General features: G+C 41.7%; 1 protein-coding gene across 1 annotated transcript in view; it reads right to left on the bottom strand.

Moving 5' to 3' along the window:
- GOLGB1 (golgin B1) overlaps positions 1 to 25,756 on the bottom strand; it is a 54,331-nt gene that overhangs the window by 26,601 nt on the left and 1,974 nt on the right. Inside the window, exons 2-15 of the mRNA XM_084206471.1 lie at positions 25,251 to 25,347; positions 24,477 to 24,629; positions 23,566 to 23,718; positions 19,891 to 20,043; positions 19,000 to 19,122; positions 18,466 to 18,579; positions 16,358 to 16,769; positions 15,613 to 15,704; positions 15,211 to 15,307; positions 12,019 to 12,092; positions 10,341 to 10,428; positions 9,539 to 9,606; positions 3,682 to 8,630; positions 825 to 2,775 (exon numbers count right to left, since the gene is read on the bottom strand). Coding sequence (XP_084062597.1) covers positions 825 to 2,775; positions 3,682 to 8,630; positions 9,539 to 9,606; positions 10,341 to 10,428; positions 12,019 to 12,092; positions 15,211 to 15,307; positions 15,613 to 15,704; positions 16,358 to 16,769; positions 18,466 to 18,579; positions 19,000 to 19,122; positions 19,891 to 20,043; positions 23,566 to 23,718; positions 24,477 to 24,629; positions 25,251 to 25,340 — 8,517 coding nt within the window. The 5' untranslated portion in view covers positions 25,341 to 25,347. The remainder of the gene's footprint in view (positions 1 to 824; positions 2,776 to 3,681; positions 8,631 to 9,538; positions 9,607 to 10,340; positions 10,429 to 12,018; positions 12,093 to 15,210; positions 15,308 to 15,612; positions 15,705 to 16,357; positions 16,770 to 18,465; positions 18,580 to 18,999; positions 19,123 to 19,890; positions 20,044 to 23,565; positions 23,719 to 24,476; positions 24,630 to 25,250; positions 25,348 to 25,756) is intronic.

Genomic DNA, 25,756 nt, shown 5'->3' with positions numbered 1-25,756 from the left:
GTGAAGGCAAGAATGTCAAAAGGAATCTGCAATGTCTTGTACCGGCTTTGAAAGTCAGCTGCCAAGAGGAGGAGGAAACTCAAGCCTTTGTTCTAGTCTCAGAAATCTAAGGCAAATCAAATGAGCTGACACAGTTGTGAACTATGCAGGTTAACATGGACCTTATTTCCATGATTTCATATTTTAAACCAAGCTAACAGACAAACCACCCTTGGAAGTTAACAATGGAAGCACAGCCTCCATGCCAGAGAAGATAATACAGATGGCCCATACCAGATTCATGGGGTCTGATGGAGCATGCCCACAAATGCTAAGGTCATTGGGAGGCAACTCCATTATCTTTGAAAAGTCATGGTGACCCAAGAGGTTCCTGAAGACTGGAAGAAAGCAAATGTCATCCCTACCTACAAGAAGGGCAAGAAAGGAGAATTGTGAACCTGCAGTCTGGTCAGCCTCATCTCCATCTCTGGGAAAGTGAGGGAGAAACTAATTCTGGAAACCGTTTCCAGATACAAGAAAAAACACGTTGGCCAGAGAAGCTGTGGAATATTTACTGATGGAGATATTCAAAATCCAACAGGACATTGTACAAGCAACCTATTCCAGCAAGCCTTCTTTGTGCAGGGGGGTTAGACTAGAAGGTCTGTAGAAGAACTCCAGAAGACCCTTTGAATCTCAACTATTCTGTGATTCCATGAAGATGCAGCCTGATCTATGCATCACATTGCAATTATCAGACCTAAGTGTTATGAATTTTAAGACTTGAAGATCCAAACCTCCTCTGGTGCTTAAAGTAAGAGCGGGAAGAGAGAACATGGACTTACTACTCTGTCTCTGTCACTCTGCAAGGAGGCCAGTGCCTTCTTCAGAGTCTGCACTTCCAAAGCAGTGGTGGAAGTGCTCCCTTCTGCTTGCTGTTTCACTTCTTCAATCTTACGTGTTTTGTCCAATTCATTCAGCAGACGGTCTCGGTCATTCTGCAAGCTTGCCATAGCCTTGGAGAAAGATTTGACTTGGTTGGAAGAGCCTTCCAATTCCAAAGACAAGCGGAGAAGCTCATCATCTTTAGCTCTGAGCTGCTGATTAAGTTCCTCAATGTGGGCCAAGAGACCTCTTTCATCAATAGCCTTCTGCAGTTCTGCCAGCTCAGACCTGACCGTATCTCGGTCCTTGACAGTGGAACGTTGCTCCTCTTGTAGCTGAGCCATCTGTTTCTGAAGATTCTGCACTAGACTCTTTTGTTCCTCTAAGTCTGCAGAATATTTCTGTTTCAAAATATGAAGCTCTTCATTGGCCTGGTCTCGGCTATCCTGAAGAGAGCTCATGGACCTCCCAAAAGACTGAATTTGAGCTCTGAGATCTTTGTTTTCATCTGTGACTTCAAGCAATTTCTGTTCCATTTCCATCAAGTCCCGTGCCAACTCTGCTACTCTCTCTTCAGCTGTCTCAGTTTCGTTCCTCATTATCCCTGCATCATGATGCAGGTGCTTCAATTCCTTCCGAAGCCTGTCCTCAGCCTCTCCCACTCTCTTGGCTGCATCTCTCTGAACACATTCTAGCTCCCCCTCAAGTTCTCTTATTCTCTTCTGGGAGAGGGAAAGCTCGTGACTCAGTTGTTGTACCTCTTTCTCTCGAGCCTTCAGCTCTGCCTGACACTCCACGATGGGACTCCCCTCATGTAACGCTGCCATCTCTCTCTGCACCTGCGACAGAGAGGACATAAGCGTTTCAATCTCTTGAGACATACTGACTTTTTCCTCTCTTAAGGCTTCCATGCACTTCCTGAGATCATCCTGAGTATGCTCAGACTCTTTCAGCTGTGTTTCTATGGTTGCCTTCTCATTTTCCAGAGTTTGGATCCGCTGAAGCTGTATTTTGAGAAGTTGCTTCTGTTGGGAGTCCTTTATTGAAATCACTTGGTTGAGGTCTTCTCTGTACCGCACCAACTCCGCATTCAGCTTGGCATTCTCAGAGTTGAGGTCATCCATCTGGCTATGGAAACTTCTCATTTCTTCCCTGAGCTTGTTGTTTTCAGCAGCAGCCTCTTGAATTAGCTGGTCTTTTTCCAGGATTATAACAAGATGGCGCTCCTCAAGCTGCTTGTAGTCCCTCAGAATGCGGTCTCGGTCGTCCTGCAGAGATGACATGGATTTGGTGAACGAGTCCAGCTGTGCCTTCTGCTGCTTACTTTCTTCTCTGCTTATCTTCATCTTTTCAGTGAGATGATTGAGTTTGTCAAGAAATTTGTTCTTTTCATTTTCCAAGGCTTTTTTATTATCTTCCTCCTTACTTAGCCTACACTCCAACTCTTTCATCTCTTCAGAATGTTGCTGCTGTAATTCAGCTAGAGCAGCCATCACTGCTTCTTCTTTGGCAGACAGCAAACTCATGATCTTTTGATCTTTGGCACTAGTTTCTTCATGCAGCTTATTTGTTAGGTCCTTGGAAGCTTGCAGGTCAGCTTCAAGCTGCTCACAGTTGAGTTTAAAATTCTGGATACTCATCTCTTGTTGCTTGACCACAGTCTCCAGCTCTTCCCTGGCCAGCTCACATTTGGTGAAGGAATTCTGTAAGTCAGCCAGCTGGTCTCTTAGGCTACTGATTTCTGATTCCAGTTCCTGCTGTTCATTCTGAGACTTGCTGTACAGTTTCTGAGACCCTTCAAGCTGAGTCAAAAGCTCCTTTTTCTCCTCCTGCAACATTTCACATGTCTTTTGATGATGCTGAATCTCCTTCCTGCAATCAACCTCCCAGTCTTTTTTGTTGCATTCCAGCCTGAAAAGATTAAGTTGGTCAAAAATCCACAAAGTATCTCAGTATCTAAACGTACACTAACTCTGTTCTTATACTAATTTAGAAAAGCCACAGAATTTGTTTTACTTAAAGAAAGCAAGCTGGAAATATCTCTCTATTTAAAATTCAAGATATCTTTTAAAGTTCTGACTGTACTACTGCCTTAAAGGGGTGGTGGCCGGGGAATATATTCTTTTAAAGGTGTTCATGTCAATACTGAAAAAAGTGTTCACTAAAACACTGAATGTTATCACCTCTCTGTCATTACATTACTTCTCTCGTCCATTGTAGCTAATAATAAAAACAACTCCATGCCACCCCACAATGAAGTTGCTGTTATGATACCTTTGATATCCATTTAATGCTTCATCATGCAAAGGTACAGCATATATATTTTTATTTTTATTTTTATATTTATATATATTTATATTTATATGTGTGTGTGTGTGTGTGTACGTATGTATGTATATGTGTGTGTATATATATATATATACACACACACACACAAAAAACAATTTTACTCATGTAAGAATGGCTCGTTTTTGAATTTTGGAAATACACAGCTGTATACACATTTTGATAGGTTTCCATAGCTCCATCTTCCCCTCAAAATTTATTTTGGGACTAAACTGTGCATCCCAATGCTTTCTTGACTTCTCAGTGCAAAAACTCCATGCAAAAGAAACTCTTTAATTAATCTGAAATTTGAAATAATCTGGAGAGTAATCAGATGGTGAGTGTTTGTCACAGAGAACAGATTTAACACAGGTATCCTAAGGACGTGAAGAAGGACTATTCTAGAGTGACTATTCACCTCATGTCCTTGTGCAGATAACAAGTGCAAAGTAACCTTTTCCTGATAAACCTCCCCTGACACAGCTTATTTACCTGGATATATGAGTCTGGAGTTCTTCCACATGCACGGTCATATGTTTCACCTGGTCCTGTAGCACAATACAAGCTTCCTCTTTCCAACGTATTTCTTCTTCCTTCTTTTGAATAGTTTCAGTGAATTTCTTCTCCCATGTTTTTGATTCGTCTATCACTCTATCCCTATCATCCTGAAGGGAAGACATGCTCCTGGTGAAGGCTGCAAGCTGGGCTAGTGTTCTGTTTAGATTGCCTTCCAGTTGCTTGGCTTCTTGATCCTTTGTCTTCAAGGAGTCCTGCAGATCACCAACTATTTTTTCCATATGGTCCTTCTCCCTCTGCAATGTTGCCAGCTTTGCTTCCATGTTTTTAATCTCCTTTGAGTGCTTGTCCTTTTCCTGTTCCAGTCTTCTCTCAAAGTCCTCATCCTTTTTCCTCATTTGAATTTTATTTTGCTCTTTGTTTGCTTGCAACTCTTCTTTCACTTTGATACTCTCAGCTAAAACCCTTGCTGCCTCGCTCTGAGTGTCATCCAACACTACTCTGCACTGAGCAAGCTCTGCCTGGGCTTTCTTGGTGTCTTCAACTGCTTTAGCTGAAATTTCTTTGGCTGCTTCTACCTCTTTCTGAGTCTCACTCTGCAGAAATTCCAGAGCTTTAACAGTTTTTTCTAAACTACTGTTCTTTTCCTGGCTTTTGATACAGTCCTTCTGCAGCTGCTTAATCTCCTGCTGTTTCTGTTTCAGCAGTTCTTGAAGCTCCTTTATATGTGTGCTGCTTTCTCCTCTCCAATTGTGTTTTAGCTTTTCGAAAAATTCCTTTTGCTTTTCTGAACTTGCTTTGCTTTCCTCCTTTGCCATCTGACTTTTCTCCTCCTCCAGTTCGTGCATCATTCTCTGCAAGGTCTCAAGCTCATGTTTCAGTTGATCATTTTTGATTTGGAAGTCTGTTGCATCTTGCTGATAGTTTCCAATACTTCCATTAAGTTCTGCGAGCTGATTCATGAGCCTTTCTTCCAAGTCATCCTTTTCAGCCTCTAGAGCATCCTTCAGTGCTGTCATTCTGATGAGGTCGTCTCTAGCTTCTTGGACCATTTGCTCCATCTTTGCTACTGTAGCCTGCAAATCATTCACTTCATGGACTTTCTCTCCCATTTGGTGTTCTAAAGCCCTTTTCTCACTTGCTAAAGTCTCAACACACCTGCGGATGTCACCCAGCTGTTGCTCTGAAGCCCTTCTATTATCTTCCATCTCTGTGATTCGCTTGGTGAGCTCAGCTATTTGCTGTCTGTAGAGACCAGGATCCTCACAAGCTCTATCACTTGCAAATGCGTCTTGTTCCAGCTCTGCAGCACGAGGCTCTGGTCGAAAAGATACGTCCACTTGATTTTCAGACTCTTCTGTTGGTGATGGTGCGGCAACTGCCTTATTAGTTTCTTCCCCCGCTGTCTGTTGGGCAACGTGCCTGTCTACAAGTTCTCTGCTTTCCTTCAGCTTAGATTCTGTTACCTGCAAAAGGCACTTCAAGTCCACAATCTCTTGATTAAGAGACTCCTTTTCAGCCATTACTGTCTCAAGCTGAGTCGAAAGAGACTGGTAGTCCCTCCTAGAGCACTCCAGGTCTTCTTTCAGGCTAGCATTTGTAAAGCTCTCTCCAGTCCTGTGCAGCTCTCCATCTGTAAAATGCATCTCTGCTCTAAGCTTCTCATTCTCCTCCTCTAGTTCCAGGATCTTTTGTTGCTTTGATTTTGCAAATTTCCTCATTTTCTCCTTCATTTCATCAATTTCCTGTTCAGCTTCTTGTAGCTGCTTATCTGTTTCCTGTTTTTTTGCTTCAGCCCCTTTTAGCTGAATGAAAATTTCTTGCTTTTCCTGCCTAACAGTTTCCAACACATGCTGAATTCGCTCAGCCTCATTACTCACATTCTCATATGACTGCAGCAGAGTTTCATATTCTCCCTGAAGCTCCTTGTATTTCTCCTGCCACTCAGAACTCTCAGTGGCTTGAAAGCTCTTCAATGATTCCACCTCCTTCTCCAGCGTCTGCTTCTCTAGAACAACTCTATCCAGAGCAAGTGTAAGGTTTTTACAGCATCCATCAAGATTCTGGTTTTCTCTAAGCAGTTTATCAATTTCTGCAGTAAGTTTTTCTCGCTGTCCAGTGAGGCACGCTAACTTTTCTGTTAAGGTATCTGTTTCTTTAACATGGCCACATACTTGGCTTTCCATATTTGTCAGCTTGACAGAAAGACTGTCAATAGTAATTTTAGCATTAGCCAGCTCTTCTTTTAGAGATTTGCTCTCCTTTAGTGCCTCTTTTCTAGAGATAAGTGCTGCTTGCAACTTTCTCTGCATTTGATTCTTCTGCTTAGCTGCTTCTGCATTGTCCTCTTGCTTCTCCTGATTTTCAAGCGTCTCTGTTTGTAGTCGCTTGTTTTGCTCCTCATGCACCTGAGCCTGAGCCTCCAACTGACTACACAGTCTTTGGACTGATTCCTCTTTTTCCAGCAATTGTGCCTGCACATTATTGAGAGTGTCACTTTTCTCCTTTAACTGCTGGCTAAGAAATTCTATTTCTTCATCCTTTTGATGCACAAGAATTTTCAAGTCTTCCAGACTGGCCACTCCAGAAATTTTTCCTTGATTCTCCTCCAATTCTGTCTGAAGACTTGCTCCCTTAGCTTCAGCTTGGTCAGAGGTTCTCTTCAGCCCTTCTATCTCTACAAACAACTGTGCTATGTGCTGCTGCAAATCAAAGATTAATTCTGATTTGTGAGCAAGCTCCCTTTGCATATGGCTGACACTACATTCCAGTTTCTCTTTCTCCATCTGCAGTTTGTCAAGGTGTTTTTTCCACTCCTCAGAAATATCTGCAACTTGTACAAGTTTGTTATTTGTTGTATCCTCTGCGCCCATGCATGAAGAATCCAACCTACCTTGACTCCTAAAATCACTCTCTGCTGATCCTTTCTGCTCTTGGAGCTGTCTGAGCTGAGCCTGGATGCTGTCTTTCTCTTTTCTTTGCTGATCAAATTGTTCTTGCAGGATGTTGTAATCATCTTTTTGCTGTTTCAGTTGTTCTCTGTGATGCCTGTCTTTTTCTTGAGCCTTTTTTATAGTGTCTTTGCGAGATATGAGAGCTTCTTGAAGTTTTTTTTGAAGTTGTTCTTTTTCTTGTTCAAGAACTGAAATCCTTTCTTTAAGAGCAGACTTCTGTTTTTCCTCCAGATTTGTACCTGCTGAACTATGTTTCTCCTTTTCTTCATCATCTTCTGGGCTTTCATTGGTTTCAATTACTTTGTCAGGAATCGTCTGATGCTCCATGATTTCATCCTTAACTGAAGCAGTGTTTGCCTTATCTTGCAAGCTTTGCCTCATTTCCTCAATCACTGCCTGCAGTTGTGCTTCAGTAGTTTCTTTTTCCTCCCGGATGCTCTGCAACTCAGATTCCTTTTCAGAAAGCAGCTGAATTAGATAGTCCTCACGGGGCTGGTTTTCAAGACCCATTTCTTTGCTGACCATGCTTCTCATGTCTTCCTCCCCTGCAGCTGCCTGAGCCACTGAGGTTTCTGATTTTTGTTCTCTACTCAGTTGTTCTAATTCATTCTCCAATCTGGTTACCTTCTTCAGAAGCTCCTTCCTGTTCACAAATACTGCTTGCAGCTTCCGCTTTACTTGCTCATTTTCTTTTCTCAGAAGTTCAACTTGATTTACTAATTCCTCATTTTCTTTACTCACTGCTTCTGTCTCATTCTGCTGCTTTGATACCCCACACTTCAGACATTTATCTTTTGCTGCTATGTTCTGTTCTTTTTCTTCCTGGGATTTTAACAACAGACTTGTCTGCTCCTTAAGACTCTTAAGCTCATTTGCTAGAGAATATTTCTCTTCATTCAGTAGGACCATTTTCTCAGACATGCTGACACTGATCTCTGCCATCTGTCGGTCCTTTTCCTGCAAGGCTTGTTGTAGGCTCTCTATAGACCTGGTGTGCTCAGCAACAAGCTGCTCCAGGCTTGCTGCCTCGTGCCCCTTTAAGGTTAACTTGTGGGAAAGCTCTTCCATCTCTGCTGTATTCTTCCTCAAAAGCTGTCCTAGATCAATTACTTCACATTCCTTTGTCTCAACCTGGCTTCTCAGATCCTTTAGTTGCATGTCCTGGTCAGAAAGCTGAAGCTGTGCTTCATCCAAGTCCTTTTGCAAAGCTTCAATTTTTATATCCTTGGATTTAAATTCATTTTTAAGGCTCTGGATTTGCTCTCTTAGAAGACTGCTTTGACTGTCTGACAGTCTCTGCTTTTCTGAAAGAGCTAGCTCTTCCTCCAGTTGCTTCACTTGCTCCTTCAGTTCTGTTATGGTAGAAAGTTCTTTGGCCTGACACAAGAGCTGATCTTGTTCATCAGTCAAAACACAAAATGTACTGTCAGGATCCTCTCCTTTTTTCCTGTATTCCTCAGCCAACTGGTTTAGCCTATTTATTTCTGCACATTTTTCTCCTAGTTCTTTCCTAAAGGATTCTTCTGATTTCTGCAGAATTATTTGCAGTTCTGTAATTTGGTTTTGTAACTTGATCAGCTCTTGAGATTGAGAGGTGCCAGGGCTTCCCTGAGGCTTTTCTTGGAAGTTGATCCCATTTTCCTGAAGAAAGCCAATTTTCTGCATTTCTGTTTCTTTCAGTAATAAGACACTCTGTGTATCTGAAGCCTTCTGCTCCTCCCTCTCCAGACACTGAATCTGTGAATTCTCTTCCAGCTGGTTAGCTTCTGTTTGGCTGCCTGTAGAAGTTTGGCCACTGGGGCCCTTGAGCTGGCTTTTCAGAAAAGTTATTTCTTCTTGGGCTTCTTTCAGTTCCAGCAGCAAAACTGACAGCTCCTTCTGTTTCTCTGCAGCAATATAGTCTAGAATTCCAGGTGGACAACTTTCCTCAGTAAACTGCTTGCTTTGATTGGTAAAGCCATCTGTTCTTGCCTAAAAGAAAATAGTAGGCATCATTTTTCCTTTGAATCTTGTGAAAAGGCCACTTCTGGAAGTATCTGCTTCCCACACTTTGTAACGGTCTCAAGCTGGCTTCTGCAATAAATAGAAGCCTTGCTAATAACAGAGGGACTCTGTCTTGGCAGTGGGGGGTGGACTAGGTGACCTCCAGAGGTCCCTTCCAACCCAAACTGTTCTGTGATTCTGTGACATCCTAGGTCACTTCTGCTAATTTCAGTTTCTGAAGCTGCAGCGTGAAAGATTCTGGCAGCAGGATCAGACCATAACAACTTCCTATTCCCTTTTTCCCCCCCTTCTCTCTTGATTGCAAGATAGTATAACTCTGAACTGTTTAAGTTCTCCTGTGATTCTAACAAGCCCTCTAGTGTACTTAACCAGTCACATTTTCATGGCATCCTATTCATAGCTCTGAATAAGGAGGTTTTTGTCCCCTATTCAATCTGTCCATTTAACATGGCAAAGAAGCAGGATAGAAACCCATATTCCAATCTGTGTCCATGCCCAAAGTGAAAGCACTAGACAAAGCACCTGGAACAAAGTGCTTGGCTTTTCCAAATTACTATTTTTAAGTTTCTTCCCATCCCCCAAAACGGATTACAAAAGAAAAGCACTCACAAATCCTCCCCAGACAGCTTGGATCAACAGCCCACCAATAAGTCAACATGCTGCACTGTAAAGACTTGGAGGGCAGAAACAGTTTATGGGGAACCATTAAAGGAGACCTGCTCTTAAAAAGTCTGCTGTCATAATGAAAAAACCACTCTAAGTCACAGGAGGTTAAAAAGAGACAACTCTTCGAGGCTTCTAAACTAAATTAAAGTTTTTGTATCTGCAAATGCATACAATACTGAGACCAAAAGGGTTTTGGACTACATTTGTACCTCAGAGAGCACAGAAGTGTCACCAAAAGGCTTTTGCATTTCAGAATTCAGCAGCTCTCCTGACACACCTAGTGAGAAATGGAACACTTGTCACCATCAGCGCAACAATTTGCAGGTAAAGTCAGTCAGTAGAGTGAAGGGACAATAAAAAAAAAAGAGAAAAAAAAGAAAAAAAAAAAAAGGCGGCAAACAAAGCACAGAAGAAAACAACCCAGAGTTTGAGTCTATGCAGTGCACAGACATCTCGTTTTGGTTTAACTCCAAGCGGTAAATCAGACAGTGCAGCTGCAGCATGGCTCTGTGCAATCCACTGTGTTTACTGCATCACCTGCACACAGCAAGCAGTTCTGACCCCTGAAGAAGGATGAAGAGCAAAGAGACAAGAGAACCAGATTGGTTTGACTGCTTTTTTTTTTTCCATGTGGGATGTGGCATGGAATTCCAGACACAAAAAGACATTTACTGACTTGCAGAGAAACACACAGTTCTTATTTTATCTAAATTCTCTTCTGTGCCTTACACATCAGTCTTTGCATCTACAAACACACTCCTTCAAACCCTTCTCTCTTTCTAACCTTAGCAACCACTTTTTACTTCTCTTCTGGTATATCCTACCCATGCCACATTAGAATGTTCTCTTCTACCTTATGTAAACCTTTTCTGCTTTCTGTAGATTATCATCTTTAAATTCTGACCTCAGCACCTAAATTAGCACCTCTTTCTAAATAATCTTCATATTTGTTCCTGAAACTCCTCAAACTTTCACAATTTTCTTGTCACATGCCTTATTCTCTGTCCTCACCTGTAGCAGAAGAGCAGTCTACATAAGAGGCTGGAGCTTCCACAGTCGACAGGTCTTGCAATTTTGCCTCAGCACCAATATTCTTATTCTGTGGGATGAAGAAAAAACACTGAGCTTTGAGCCAGGATCCTGGTATGAGGAGACAGCTCTCTTAGCTGTCTACTGCTCTGCCAGCTCTAAGTAAAACCTATCAAAGTGTGGACACAACTCTGAATCCTAATAAAAATAAATAAAATAATGAAAAAGAGATTGATTTTGATGTTAAGCAATAGACTAAGACATATCTCAGCAGATTAACAGATCAATGGATGCAACGATCTAAACAACTTCCTTCCAACCTTGAGATGGTTTCTCTTCCAGCTTCACTACCTCAAAGGGACTAACCACAGTATCATAACCTTTCACTGACCACCCAAGCAGAGAAGGTGAGAAGTCACATGTCTATGCCTCACTCCTCCAGCAGATAAAGAACCTGGAGGTTTCCCAATAAAGTTATGCTAGGCTCTACCACACAAACAAACCAAAACCCCCACAAGAACCTTTTAATTGTTAGATGCCTTAACCTGGGTTTGGGTAACTATATTACTTGGCCTAAAGCCATGAGTCAGGTGCACAAATAGTAGGAACAGCTGTCCAAGTGTAAAAACTTAGATGTAAGCTACTTAGCTGGACTCTTTTTATAATGAAGACATTGAAATGGACAATTCCAGGGTTGTTTTCATTGACCCATTTTCAACATTCACCTTGTTGCAAGTGAGTCATATCCTAAAGAACCTGTTTTTTTCCACTGTCTATAAAGGGGCAGTAGAAAACAGCTGAAATGCTTATATGTGCCCTTGAAAAGCCTAGGTGTGTGGGTGTGTGTGTGTGCATTCCCACTGATCTACCAGCTCACAGCTTGCAGGCAGTTGGAAGGTGGATGAATGACTCAAAATGCTTCTCCGGTTCCAAATACTAACTTTTATCTTAATACTTCACAGTAATATACAAACCCTCTGATAGAGAGGAATGTATTAAATAAAACACAGCATTAATCTTCCCCTTGGGGACAGGATGGACCAGCAGAGCAGGATGCAGAGAGCCAGACCTTGCTCTAAGCTAACAACCTGTTTCACAGCAAATCCTCAGTACAGATACACAGAGGCTGCCATCTCCCTCCCCATGTTGAACATAAGGCCAAGCAGCAGGTTCCTAACCCTGCATTCTGCCCAACAACAGCCTGACTGCACTTGCACCTGCAGCGGGACACGATGCAGCAGCACAAGGACAGTGCCCACCTGTCCCCACTCACGGAGCACACAGCTCCCCAGTCAGTCAGCCAGGTGCCCATTAGGGCAGTGGGAATGGTTTGAAAGGCATCTTATATAAAGACAGCTGAGCCTTTGGAATTTTATTTCCAGAGACCCCTAGTTCTGCTGAAAAACTAACTCACAACAGGTAGAAAATAGCACAAATGCGGACTGGATGGATGAAGGACACAAGATATGTACACAGCTGGCAAAGGAAAACAGAGTCTGTTACTAACACAGTACAAGCTGTATTTGGAAGCTATTTCTGCCTTTCACCATTAATCCAGTTAATAATAACCTTCAAAGAGGATTGGTACAAAAGACCATGATAGCTTAGCTGTTTTAAGGCCAGTCCTTGACCTATTTTATTTCAGCTGCTTTATCATTACCTGTTCTGCATCTTCTGTGACCACCACAGCTTCCTGCTGAGACTCCTGGAGAACAAGTTGCAAATGTGGTATTTCTGAAACATTCAAACACAAAAAATTTCTTTGAAACTTAAGACTTTGCTTTAGACAGCAACCGAATATTCTTCCAGGAGCTTTTGAGAAAGGACACGTGGCTGTTAATAACACGTAGTGGAGATATGTACTGTCATACATATGTGGATAATGTTTGGTTTTTTTTAGAGACAACCACACAACCAACATGGTCTTTTAAGCAGCTTTTAGAAAAGAACAATTGTTGTCATACAGACATACTGAAAGACAGGTAATAGAGATTCAAGTTTTAAGAAACATTTTTATAAAGGAGAGGAAAGGAAGAACTATTGTCGAAAAACGTTTCAAATTTCATTTGGAAAAAATAAAATGAGAAATTGTTATAAATGTGCAAGAAAAATACATTCTAATTCATCTCAGTTCTAATTAATGTATTAGGTGTGGCTCAGCTTTTTAGCATGGGAGCTATTTGTAAAGCAACGAATACTGTCTTCCGCAGAAATACCAACTCAGAAGCATTAAAAAACAGGCCCCATTTTTGTGAACACGTTAACTAGCAATGATGGTATGAAAAACAGGTTAATATATATGCAAAATAAAACTCAGGACCAAGTTAAACAGTTCTCTAAGGGGTACAAATTTCTGTACTTTTCACTTCTGAGCATGCAGTGAGGACACACATACCATCAATACACAGTACAAGGTTTTCTTCTGTTCTCCTTTAAACACTTTTCTACATACAATTGATTATACAAAACTGTATTTGCTAAGTACTATGGAAGCTGAGGAAGCTCAAATGAAGGTTTTGTGAATTCTAACAATTGGAAGGTAGTCTGCGTTTTCTGTGATAATGGCTTTCCTTTATTGATCCATACTCTACTGTAGTCTTTCCACCAAGTGAACTCTGGACAGCCTCATACAATGTTCCCTTATGCAGCAGGAGGAGAGACCTTCGATCACTCCAAGGGCTGCCTCAAGAGAAGTTCAAGGAATCCATACAGACATAAAGAGAGTTACAGATACTAAGGTCTAATGCCCTGCTAAGCCCATGGAAATTAAGGCTGTACAAGGATTTCAAGAATCTTTATATTTCAAACAACAACAGCTTGAAATTTGAAGGGATTTGTTGAGGTCTGCTTGAAAAGCATCAGAAATTACAAAATATAAGGTAACTATAAATCCTTATTTCATTCTACCAAAGTTAGGAATGGATTATGGTGGCAGTTTTTGGCATCCCACTTTAATTAAGACTGACAAATTCACGACCCAAAAAGGACTAACGAAGTACTTAGAACCTATATAGCAGACTTAAAAGATTTTTTATGCTTCATTTAATATTTTGGTAGTTTTAAAAAAGAAATTACATCTCCGAGCATTTTAATATCAAAAAAAAAAGTAATCAAGCATTCAACACACCCACTGGAAACAGAATTAAAACAACAACACAAGCTTGAAGTAAACATACAGCTAAACATGCATTGGGAAAGATGCTTTAAGTAACATGACAGTGAAGCTCTGAGTAATTGCATTTTTTGGGTGGAATTCCTTTCAGTAGAGGGAGGGAGGAGCTGCTTTTTAAGAAAGCTGATTGAAGTTTTCCAGGTGCATTTTTGGATGTACTCAATTGTAGCTTGGGGCACGATTCCGGACTGAAAGCTGGATTTCTGTGAGGCCTCTGACACAGTCTTCCCAACACCCCTGCTACTTAATTGCTGATATGGGTTTGACAGGTGGGCTGTTATCTGGGGTAAGGAACTGGCTGTGTGCAAAGAGCTGCAGTCAATGGCTCAACATCCATGTGGGAACCAGGACCCACAGAAGTCCATACTGGGACTGGCACTGTTTAGTGTCCTGACTGCTGACAAACAGGAGTTATGGCACACCTGTGGGTGACCCAGGCTGAGCAGCTGATTTTGCTGGGGGCATGTGATGCCATCCAGAGGGACCTGGATGAGGAATGCAGCTATGCAGCCCTTGTGCACAGTGAGGTTTACTAAGGCCAAATGCAAGGCCCTACACCTGGGCTGGGACAAGCCCCACTACTAGCACAGACTATGTATGGGGTGAATGGATTGAAAACAGGCTACAGAGAAAGACTCCGGGATTCTTGTAAACTAAAAATTGGACAGGACCTGGCAATGTGTGCCTGCAGCCCAGAAAGCCAATCATACCCTGGGCAGCACCAAAAGAGGTGTGGGCAGCAAGCTGAATGAGATAATTCTCACCCTCTTCCCTGCTTTTGTTAGACCCCACTCAGAGCACTGTGTCCAGTTCTGGGGTTCCCCTGTACAAGACAGATGTGAATCTGCAGGAGTGAGTCCAGAAGAAACCACAAAAATGATCACAGGACTGGAACATATCTCCCATGAAGAAAGGCTGAGACACTCGTGGCTGTTCAGCCTGGAGAAGAAAGGCTTCAGAGAGGCCTTATTGCAGCTTTTCAAGAGGGCTGCTTCACCCTGAATTGCTCAGAGAAGCTGTCAGCTGCCCCATCACTGGACATATTCAAGGTCAAGCTGGATGGGGCTCTGAGCAACCTGACCTGGCGAAGGATGTCCCCGCTCAGGGCGGGGGGGATGGACCAGATGATCTTTATGAGTTCCTTCCAACCCAAACCATGCCATGATTCTAAACAATGTCTTGAAGTTCATTAAAGACCTGCATCTCTGAGATCTTGGAACAAAAAAAAGAGAAACACTATGTTCTAGGACTGAAGGAATCTGGTTCATTGGTGATTATTCCCAATCTTTGAACGACAGGAAGAAAAATGAATCTATTTTTTAAAAATCAAGATAGCCTACTGTCATAGTGCACCAGACCCTGAAGTAAACATGTGAAGGAATCCACTGTTTTATAGTAAAATTGCAACAGAGCTGTGATATTGCTGCTAGCAGTCTACATGACCAGACACTCAAAATCAATGTAACTGTCTGGGGTTTTTCATATGTGGCATATATATGGGTCCCTTACTGTTTCAGCAAAAGCTATCAAAAATATCCTTCCCAGAAGTACCACCTGCAGATTGTCAGAGTTTTGTACTGGGGAAAGCTACCACTTTAAGTCTATCTTTTGTAGAAACTAATTCTAGAATGATTCTTAAGTATATTAAGAATATTAAAATAGGTAAGGTAATCATACAACCTTCTGTCTTCTGTCTTTCCAAGTTTTCTGTGGGTAGGAATGAAGTCTCATTCTGGTCTTCCTGATCTACTCTTTTTTTCTGTGAAGCTGATTCATCCTGTTTAAACAAGACGGAGGAGAGAAAGACAAATTTTAATACAATTTATAAAAACATATTAGTCTTTGATCATTTGGTTAACTTTTTAAAAAAAAATCAATTGGCAACTTTTAAATTACTTGAATTGACTTCTACTTCATTCCAGGCTTCTGTAGTCATAACATGACTGCCCATCAACTGAGAGAACTAACAAAAGCCTTTCTCAAGCAATGCATGATAAAAAAAAGGAATTCTAGACATTTAATTTGGCTTCAGTTTCTAAATATGCCAGAAAAATTAATGAGAATAATTTGAAAATATCAAACCTGCTGCTGCAGTTCAGAGAGCTGCACTAGTGGCTGGGATTTCAGCTCATCCTGACAGCAGACAAATTCTTCAAATTTCTGTAGAAGTTCATCTGACAGAGGGGAAAGAGGGGAGTTAAGTTGTTCTTGTCTTTTTGTCACACTATGTCCATTTTACACATGCACAATAGTTTATGAAATCTCTTCTCTCTTAGTCACTGCTTCAGCTTTGGGCCATAAAGAAGCTGGAAGAAAATCAATTTGAAATAAGAGCTTGAGGCAAGATCAGTGTCGTTATATTTTATCATGGGTCTATGGGGAAAACGGTACAGTTTGCTTTTCTTGGTTGTTTTAGTTATAATTTCAGTAGAAATTCAGACTGTGAAAACAAGGCACATATAAAAAAGGACTTGCGTAAGTTGATGGAAAAAATCAAACAAATCAATACAATCAACTAAAACAATGCATCCAGCTCAAGAAATCTCCATAAGCCCCAAAAAGACAAGAGGCTGGGACAGTACACAAGCAAAGAACCATATATGCTGCCCCACACTTCTGCTCCTCTTGCAGCTGCCAAAGACAGAACAGTCAAACTAGCCCCCCGTAGTTTGAGACAGCACCACCATTCCTGCGTCCCTGTGAAATTAGGAATTGTTACCTCAAGCCATTCTTATGAACTGTTATAAAAGCAAAGCCAAAGAGAAGGCAACCCAGTGATACTCGGGCTCCTGAGGACCTGTTCCACCCAACTGTTGTGCCTGCTCACCCCGTGGTCCGTGTGCTGCAGCTCCATGTCCCACAGATGGCTCTGAGAGCTGGCCAACGTCCTGCTCCAGCTGCTCCTGCTCAGCCCCACGGACAGCACGGCCACACCGCAGCTCTTCTTCAGCCACTCTGAGACGACTGAGCAGCTGGTTCTTCTCTTCCACCTCCAGCCTGCGTTCCTCTTCCAGGTCTTTATACTTCACCTTTAGCTCAGCTTGTGCTCTTCTTGCCTCCTCCAGCTGTTCTGAGAGACACTGCACCTCCTCCTGCAAGCGATGGGAAGACAGCTTCCTCTCAGCTAGCTCCAGCTCCATCTTCTCCCGGAGATCCTGAGACCCTCGTCTCTCTGCATCTAACACATCCCTCATGGAACTTAGTTCCGCTTCCATCTTCCGGCACTGATCTAGGAGTGTCTGTAAAATGATACAGAAATTAATTTCTCTCTCAACTAGTTAAATACCTTGACAAAGCAAAGTACCTCAATTAGATTTTAAGGTTTTCATTAAATCCTTTTAAGATACCTGAGTAGCAGAAGGGAGGAAACAAACATGTCAGGAATTTCAATTTGTTAGAAAGAAACTGCCCTACAGTTTGGAAACTGCGAGAAAGCAATGCTGGGAGAAACAACTCCTCATCACTGTGGTAAAGAAAAGGTAAGTCTTGATTTATAGGTGGGAAATTTAGAGAAAGGAAGCAATAGAACAGTGGCCAGGAGCTCTCTTTTAGAAGAAAGCAAACTTCCTAAAAAGGGGAGAAAGAGCTAAAACAAATGAGGGAGAACTCAACAATTACAGAGTACAATTAAAAAAAAAAAAAAAAGAAAACAGAGCAAAAGTGTGTATGTGAAAGGGGAATGCTGAAATATGAATCTGGAGATAACAGAGGGCTTGCTATAAGAAAGCTCTCAGAAGCCTCTGGTCAACATTGACCAGAGACTTAAGGTGACCAAGAGACAGAAATAAACCTTACACTTGCCCAAACTCCTGTTGTCAAACTTCCTCCTACTGGAGCTGTGGATGGTCAGCACAGCTAATGTCAGGAGGAATCTGACGAGGAGCTCCTTTTACTTTGTGAGTAGGCTTCAGCCTCATGGCCTCAAGTTTGTACCTATACCAGGTCTCCTTCAGACCACAGAATGTATGAGGGAAGTCACAGACACCGAGGACAAGCCAAGGGAGCTTCCCCAACCAGCCAAGCCAGCAACCATGTCATGAAGATATCCATGTCAGCACTCCACGATACACCCTGCTGAGTAATGCAGCCAGTAGTGAGTACAAGTCAGCTCACTGAGGTTCTTTACCTCTTCTCAGTAGGAAGAGGACCCACCATCATGGGCCTGGCTGGGACACAGAGCAAAAGAAAGTATGTGGGCCACAAGTGTGTAAAAATTATCAAAATGAGGTTCAGCATTAGACTGGCTGGAGATCATGCAGCCAGTGAATAGGAGACTGATTCAGTATCTCTTCTAAAGGGATGGAGAAGTTCAGAAATTCAAATATTGGAAAAGTGAAAAATATACTGATCCTCTATCTGCAAACCAACCTTTTAAGAGGTTGTGTTCTTAATCCCGAAGGAGCCTGTGTCTATATAGTCGTATATGCACAGACTTCATCTCACTCTCTTCACACTCCAAACTGATGAAGTGAGAGCTGATCCCACTCCACAAGTTGTGTCACCACATAAGCAAGTTCTCAGAAAGACATACCAAGGAATAGCTGTTTCTGCTCTGATCTGACCTGGACACTGCAGTCCAGAAACACTGAGGCTTCAGCAGCACTGTGTTAGGCGTTCCTGCTTTTGGGGAAGGTTTGTGTATTTGGCTTTGAAAGTACAGTCAGCAGCATGGGTATGGATAGATGTAGACCCTGTCCACCTGTCCCGGATCATTAGAGCTGGCAACTGCAGCACCCACTGTCTGGCTGCTCCTGCTGTGAGCTGTGCACACAGACCTTCAGCTCTAATGCTTGACCCAGGGAGGGCAGTCCCAGCTGATTTCATGATGGAAAGACGGTTCAACAAAAAACTAATCTCGTAACTTCTGAGCCACTGACAAAGGCCCCATCCACCACACACACACAGAGTAAAGCAGTAAAAAGCATGACCAGATACCTGGTTTTGTTTTTCAGCAGTGTGTAACTCCTGCTGCAGCAGTTCTACCACCTGAGTTCGTCCTAACAGAGCTGCTTCCTGTTCCTCGAGCTTTCTCTGAAGTGTGCGCAGGTTCTGTGAGAGAGACAAGACCATTCCAGCACTGGGGAGACCAGTGTAAATTTAGATTCCCATGTTTCATCCATATACCTCGTTTTTGTAACACAGATACTGCGATAGCCTGAATTAACTAATTTTTGTTGATACCTATTCTGGAGCCCTGGTGGAGTAGGAGGAGCTTACTTTGCTTCATGAACAGGGAACTGGAGCACAATAACGGAACGCTTTTTTCAACTGTTCTTTCTCTTTGACTGATAGTAAACCAGCAGATTGAAACTAAGGACTCAAAGCTCCAACTAGCAATCCTAAAAACTCCAAACAATCAAAGCATCTTTCTTCTTATCCCTTCTGAGTTACTTTAACGAGAACTGTTCTTTTAGAGCATCTTCTGTTTTCCTTCCTCCTCCCATGATATGATGATTATATCAAATATACCTGTCGCATCTCTACTTCTGTATCTGACTGGACCACCATCTTGAGTAATTCAGCTTGATGCTGGTGCACATGCTCTTCCAGGAGAGCTTCCTTCTCCTGAATCACTTCCTGCAGGGAACTCAGCTGAAAACATAAGCCACAAAATAAAAACAAGCCAACAAGGTTATGAAGCTGACAGACACATAGGCTTGCTTTCAACATGCACCAGTATATTGTGTGTGAGATGGAGTTTTCAGCTGGACAATCCTACACATCATCTTGGTCAAAAAGTATTTTTACTTGGTGTCTTTATTCTACTATTATAACAACTAAGATTTCAGATCCCAGAAAGCAAAAAGCATAGAATTTAATCTACAAATATGTAGAATAATAAAATAAATAATTATTATATAATTAACAGTTCATAAAACTTCTGGGCTTTTAACTGTATAGGATGCAGCCCAATTCGCAGTTTGAAAGCTAAACCTGCAATTTTGAGTATTAAAAAATCTTTCCCTGCACACCCACAGCAGAGCACAGAGAGGCAATGGCAGGTAGGGAAGAACCCAAATTCTGACTCAGAAGAAGGGATACCCTATCCAGGCCCTTCCAGGGACTGGTTTCCCCCTCCTCAGAGGGCCATCAGTCTCACTGTGGGTGGTTCTGGCCTGGGGTAGAGGATGAAGAGCAGGAGAAGATAATTTGGGGATTGTGAAAGATTTAGGTAATGTTTAGAGGAGGAGCCAACGGCAGTAAAATGGATGGACCTAGGTGATTTGAGGAGGCACGAGACTGACAAAATTGAGCTAAGGGAATTGAAGACCAGCTGTGTAAGCATTGTTCTATTCTTTTGCACTAGTCTAAGCAGTGAGATGGAAACACAGACTGATGAATAGAAAAAAAATTCTGTACCTGTGTTGCATACTTGATTTCAGCATCTTTCAGATTCACTTTAGCTACAGCCAGCTGTTTGTTCAGGTCCTGAACAGTTTCCTCTCGCTCTCTGAGCAGCCTTTTCAGTACTTCCACTTCCTCTCTGTGCCCTTCACTTGTATTTTCATTTTTCTGACATTGCAAGAGGAAAAAAGTGGGAAGAAGAGAAACAGAAGAAAGTAAACTTACCAGTATTATTAGTTAATAAATTAAATAAATTAATTAAAAAATACATTATACCGCTACTTTACTCCTAACTCCTAATCAGATGATTATTTTTACTACATTGCTTCATTTCTTAACTTTACATTTGTTTCTTTAAATGAAGTTGTCCTATGCTAAATAACTATTTCCCCCATTTCTGTGTAGAGATGCACAAAATGCTTTTAATTGGGAAATGTCAAAGCACTTGGCAGGGGTAACAGTCCATGACTGCTCACTATATAATCTAAGGCAAATTAGATTATTAAATACATTATTTATTATACTACTTCCCTGATTTTTGAGGCTTTTTAACATCACAAATTTCTCTAATAACAGAAATAAAAACATTTTAAAATTAACTATAGAAGAATATTCTCCATGTGACCAGGGGGCAGACATTCTAGACTACAGAAAATGCCTATGGAAGTCTCTTTAGACTACAGGATTATTAGCAATGAACTTATTAGTTACAAGCAAAGGGAACAGGCAAACAATTATCAGTTCTACTCCACTTAAATCCTCCGTTTATGACCAAGAAATGTAAACAACAGTTCACATAAAACGTGCTTAGGCTGTGTCTACTCAGACAACCCAGCACACTACACCTGCACTCTTCTCTCTGTCCCCCTACCTGGGTGAGGGCAGGTCCCTCACCACCTGTCCCTCAGCAGACAAAACCTGCTCTACATTCTTATCTCAGCACTTCCAGCTACTGTCAGCACACAGTGCTGGATATTTTGTACTGAATATATATAAAATACATCTCTTTCATTTTTATTTGTGGCAGGTATTGGGTCAAACACTATCAATAACACAGGAATTCTACAAAGTATTTATGTCTTTAAACCCAATCTGAAAATACTACGAAGGCTTTTAAAAGTACTTATACATTAGTGTAATAAGAGTAAGAGGCTACTGTTCCTCAAAAGCCGTTTCACCTACAGAGAAAGTCATTGGCAGGAGGCAGAACAGACAGACAAAGAAGCTTCTGTCGCACTTAAATTTAGAAATAGAACAAGAAAGAAAAATAAAGAATAGAGATACAGGAAGCTCTAAGAAGCCAGGATATACATAACTTGTAAGACTGGGGCAGAGGAACTGCTGGGGGGAAGACAGCTGGATTAGTTTGTTACTTGTAATTGGCTTTCAGGATTGATACTCACAGTTGGATTTTAAAAAGCCTCTTACACTGACCATTACATGGAGTGCCACAAGTAAGGACAGTAGCACAGCCACGAAGAGCTCAAGCTTTTAAATACTATGTTTTTCCAAGATGTATAAGCTCCTATATCTGAATATAATTTATCTTTACCCACTTCAAAAGTTTGAGAGGGGCCTCAATTGTTCCGTACACAAATATTATCTGAGAGGAGGAGATAAGCTGATATTTCCATTCTTCTTAAAATAAGGCACACTGCTAAAAGCTCAGGAAGTAATAGTACTAGTTAGATATTTAAAATAGAGCCTTCCCACAGGGCCCACATCATGGAGAGAAAAAACCCAGTCCTTTGCTAATATTCAATACTTCAGCATAACATGCAATTCTAACCTACAATTTTCACCTTCAAATGGGAGGGTAACTGTCTAGGAAATACTCCCATTACTCAAGACAGCATCTACTTGGAGAAATAAGTTCTAATAAAGGACTCTGTATCTTCTCAGTAGGTCTAACCTTGCAAGAAAGAAGCTAGTGCTTTCTGGGTCAAATACAAAATATTGCAGGTAACTGCCCTAACATAATTTCACTCAAACTATATTCTAACCCAAACCAAAAAAGGCTGTGGCCCATTCCATGTCCACTGGAGACTGTCTCAAGCCCTCATTCCTCTAATTAGTAAACCATTTTTCTTAATGGCTAATTTACATTTATCCATTCATCTGCGTTATCAACAGTTTGCCCATTTTCTTGAAGTTCACCTTCCTCATACAACTGTAGAGAAAAATGACATTTCCTGACTTTGGTTGACTAAATAACCAAGCTGTTTGAACGTCTCCCAGGTGCAGCTACTAACATGATGGGAGAACAAAAAGTCTCTTGTTGCTGTCAGTATTTATCTTTCCTGATTCCAAGTGAGCAGAACATGACAACACTGCACACAAGGTGTTGTGACTTTCAGTAGAACAGCTAGAACTGTACGTAAAAGGTCTCTTTTTAAAATCTATACTGCACCAACTAACTGATGATCAGCTTTCTCTCATTTTGCCTTCTTCAACTGATAAATTTGAATTTTGAAGTAAGAACACTCACCACTCCTCAACAGCATGTCTACACAAAGTCACGTAACAGCACATGGATGTTACACACACATGCTGCAGATAGATAAGCTGAAAAAGAGCCTCAGCATCAGGACAGCAATGTCAAGTGACACAGCTGAACAGCTCCTGTGGCCTTGACTGGTCTGTACAGTCAGAGAATGCTGTTCATGTTTGATTGTGCAGTGGTTAAATTTTAATTTGTTCTTCTATTATGTCAATCCTTGAGATTATCCAGTTCTTCATGTATGAAACCAGACGGTGCTTTGCATTGAGAAAGACTCTCAAGTTGGTATTGGGAATTACAGAAGCACATTTCTATGATTTTACGATGCTCTCAATCAAAAATAGTCAGCACAAGTCATAGAACTGATCTTCACTTCATTAGTAGTCACCTCTCATCTGACATCTCTCACAGGCACCTTTTATTGTTTCCTAGAATATTTTAATATTTTTTTGAATGTCTGAAATAACTTTTATGTTCTCTAGTTTAATGAAGATCATCTGATGTCTGGAAACCATTCTGGACTTCTATCCCATTTCTCTTCCATAATATTACAAACTTTTTAAAGAAAACATTGTTCTGCTGATCCCATAGTCAAGTTTTCAAAAATTACCAGCTCCAGTGGAAGCTTCTAGTTAGTAGCTAACAGCCTCTTTAATGTCTTCACAGAAGACACTTTCCCCCCAGTTTTACCTAGTGTTACACAATTATGGTTTGTCAACCCTGAAACTATGCTGGCTCAGGAAGCTACACAACTGGAAAAAATATATATTTATTTTTTTATATTAAAGTTACTGCCTTGAGTTTCAGCGACCTCCTTACCTCTTTGTTCTTGTACACCAGCCAACCTTTGCTGTACTGACATGACAGGCAACATTTTGAAACTCATAGCTCAGATAGACATACAGTTTCTGCAGGAAAGAGTTCAGCTACAATGGATTACCAAAGTTATGCAGAGGGAAACCAGCCTATGAGCTTGAGGAGATCAAGCTGAGCAGTCCAAGGGCATCTGCAGTACAAGGAAGCTGGACAGACAGGCTTCCTACAGCACAGGCACAGACATCCTTGCTGGAATTATGAATATCCTGCTAGTAAGACAAATAGACCCTGCTGGGTCACTGTGACCTGAAACATCAGGCAGTACCAGGTTATCAGTAGAAGCTACATCTTTTAAATAGCCCCCTTCTCCTAACCTTGGGATACTCCAGCTCTTCTGCTACGGCCTGTGTAGGCAGTGGCGATCCTTTCTCTGTCAGCTCCTCGATCCGTTTGTTCAGAGAGGCCAGTTTGGCTTTGGCTTGAAGTTTAAGTTTCATCAGCTTGGCATCTGCGGCCTCTCGCTCTTTCTGTAAGAGAAGGACACAAATTGACTGCCCTGACTCCAGTGCTGCTACCCCAGAGGCACCACTTTGAAAAAGCTACACAGTTTTTCAGCCTGACATATTCTGTTTAACCCTGCCTCCCCAGTAACAGCACTATCTAAAACACACCTGCAAACCAAATTTGTTCTGAAACACCACACATACCAACACTGTAGCTTCTACCCCAGCACCTCCTTTCAAACGACAGAGCACTCAGGGACTTCACTCAGGAGTGAATACAAACAACTGAATACAACTGCTCAGTTTGACTTTCTCTGCTACATGCAGTCCCTCAGAACTATCTCAAGTAACCACACTCCCACCATACCTCAGGGTAGACAACATGTATCTTTGGGAATGTGTCATGAAACCACCCAACTAGTGGATGAGCGCAGCACAGGGTTCTCTTTGTGTGGAACACTCTGAGGCCAGGAAAGAACAACCTCACACAAGATATTAGTACTTACTAGAGCCACTAGGAATTTGCATGGGCCTCAAAGGGCTCTGAGACAAAATGCTGTGTAACTTGGATGTAACTTATCTACCGTAATCTAAATTAACTCAAGCAAACTAACAGAAGATATTTTACATCTCTTAGGGTCCACTATTCAAATTCCAATATTTCTCTGGAACTGATGCCATTCGTCATGCAGGTATCTCATGTTCAAAAGAAACCAGAGACAGGCTTGCACAGAGGACTGAAGCAGCATTTTATTCTTGGTCCTTGGAGAAAGAAATGGTACCTTGAACACAGTTTCTTTTTCCTGCAGCAGGGCATCCTTTTCTCGAATCAAATCCTTCAGCTGAACAACTAGCTTTTCTGTTTGGGCTAGGCGCTCCAACACCTCCTCAGGTGCCTCCTCCATGCTTTCTGCTTCTGACTGCAAAGCTTCTACCTGAAACAACAAAATGAGTGCTCGGAAGGAAAAAAAAATAATAACAGCCCGCAGCAGAGCATCCACATGATAGCTTCAGCTCCTGTCCTCAGTGCTGCACTCTGCTCCCTGCAGGCATTTCATGAAGCCTGTAGAAATATACAGTTAGATGAAACCAGGAGGAAATTCAGAGAACTTTTAGGCCAACACACAAAAACAAAGAGTACCTTGCTGAACACCACACGAACAAATCTGAAACAAGAGGCACCCTCACACACTATCCATGGTCTCAATACCAAAGGGCAGCACAAAGATGAAGCCTCCCACTATGACCCAACCATGCCAAGCTTCCCCTTCTGCTACACACAGTTACCAGTACTCTTAAAAGTCTTTCTTCACCCTAATTGTAGTTTGTTTCCTGGGATCACGTTGAGATGTGGAAACTGAGGAGATTATGGTCTGCCCAACAGAAATGCTGACTGAAGAAGTGAGGAGTAGAAGAAAAGCAGAGTGAAATGACAGCTCAGTCTAGTGCTCAGCAAGGAAGAAGCAAGAGACAGTTCTCACTGCAGTCTAATGAACCATGCTCCCCAAACTAATTGTCAATAAGATCTGAAAGTCTTTAGATAACACTGTACTTACAGCAACAGATGGTTCAGTAACTGCATCTCCATCATCCCCAGACAGCTCTTGTAAAACAGTACTTGCTAAACCTGACAAACGGCTCAGCATCTTGAGCCTAAAACAAAACCAAGAGTCAGAATACAGAGTCAAAGCTGCTATGAAGAATAAGCTCCTTTATGCCAATCTCTAATGTCAAGCAGTTGGTGACCAGGCTTGTAGGAATTTATCTCCTATGCTAAGAGAGAAAAGCTGAAGTTAAAACCTCAGGAAAAAAGAAATGGTCACGTTAACAGGACAGCCAGACCCTCTGAATATTAAAGCAGAGGATGTGCTGGTGTTAAGACACATGAACATTCCTTCACTGCTCCACACGTATGATTGAAAAATACACTTTTAGACCAGAGGCCAAGTCACCCTCATAGTTCATTCTTGATCTTTCTTAACAATGACATTACAGAACCACAATCTGTTCAGTTTACTGAAAAGAAAGGTGATTGTTAAATGACATCATTTTTCTACAAGCC

The sequence above is a fragment of the Fringilla coelebs genome (assembly GCF_963513975.1).
Source record: "Fringilla coelebs genome assembly, chromosome: 5".
NCBI classification, from domain to species: domain Eukaryota; kingdom Metazoa; phylum Chordata; class Aves; order Passeriformes; family Fringillidae; genus Fringilla; species Fringilla coelebs.
The sequence above is the reverse complement of the archived record's forward strand: the minus strand, read 5'-3'. Positions and strand labels throughout refer to the sequence as shown.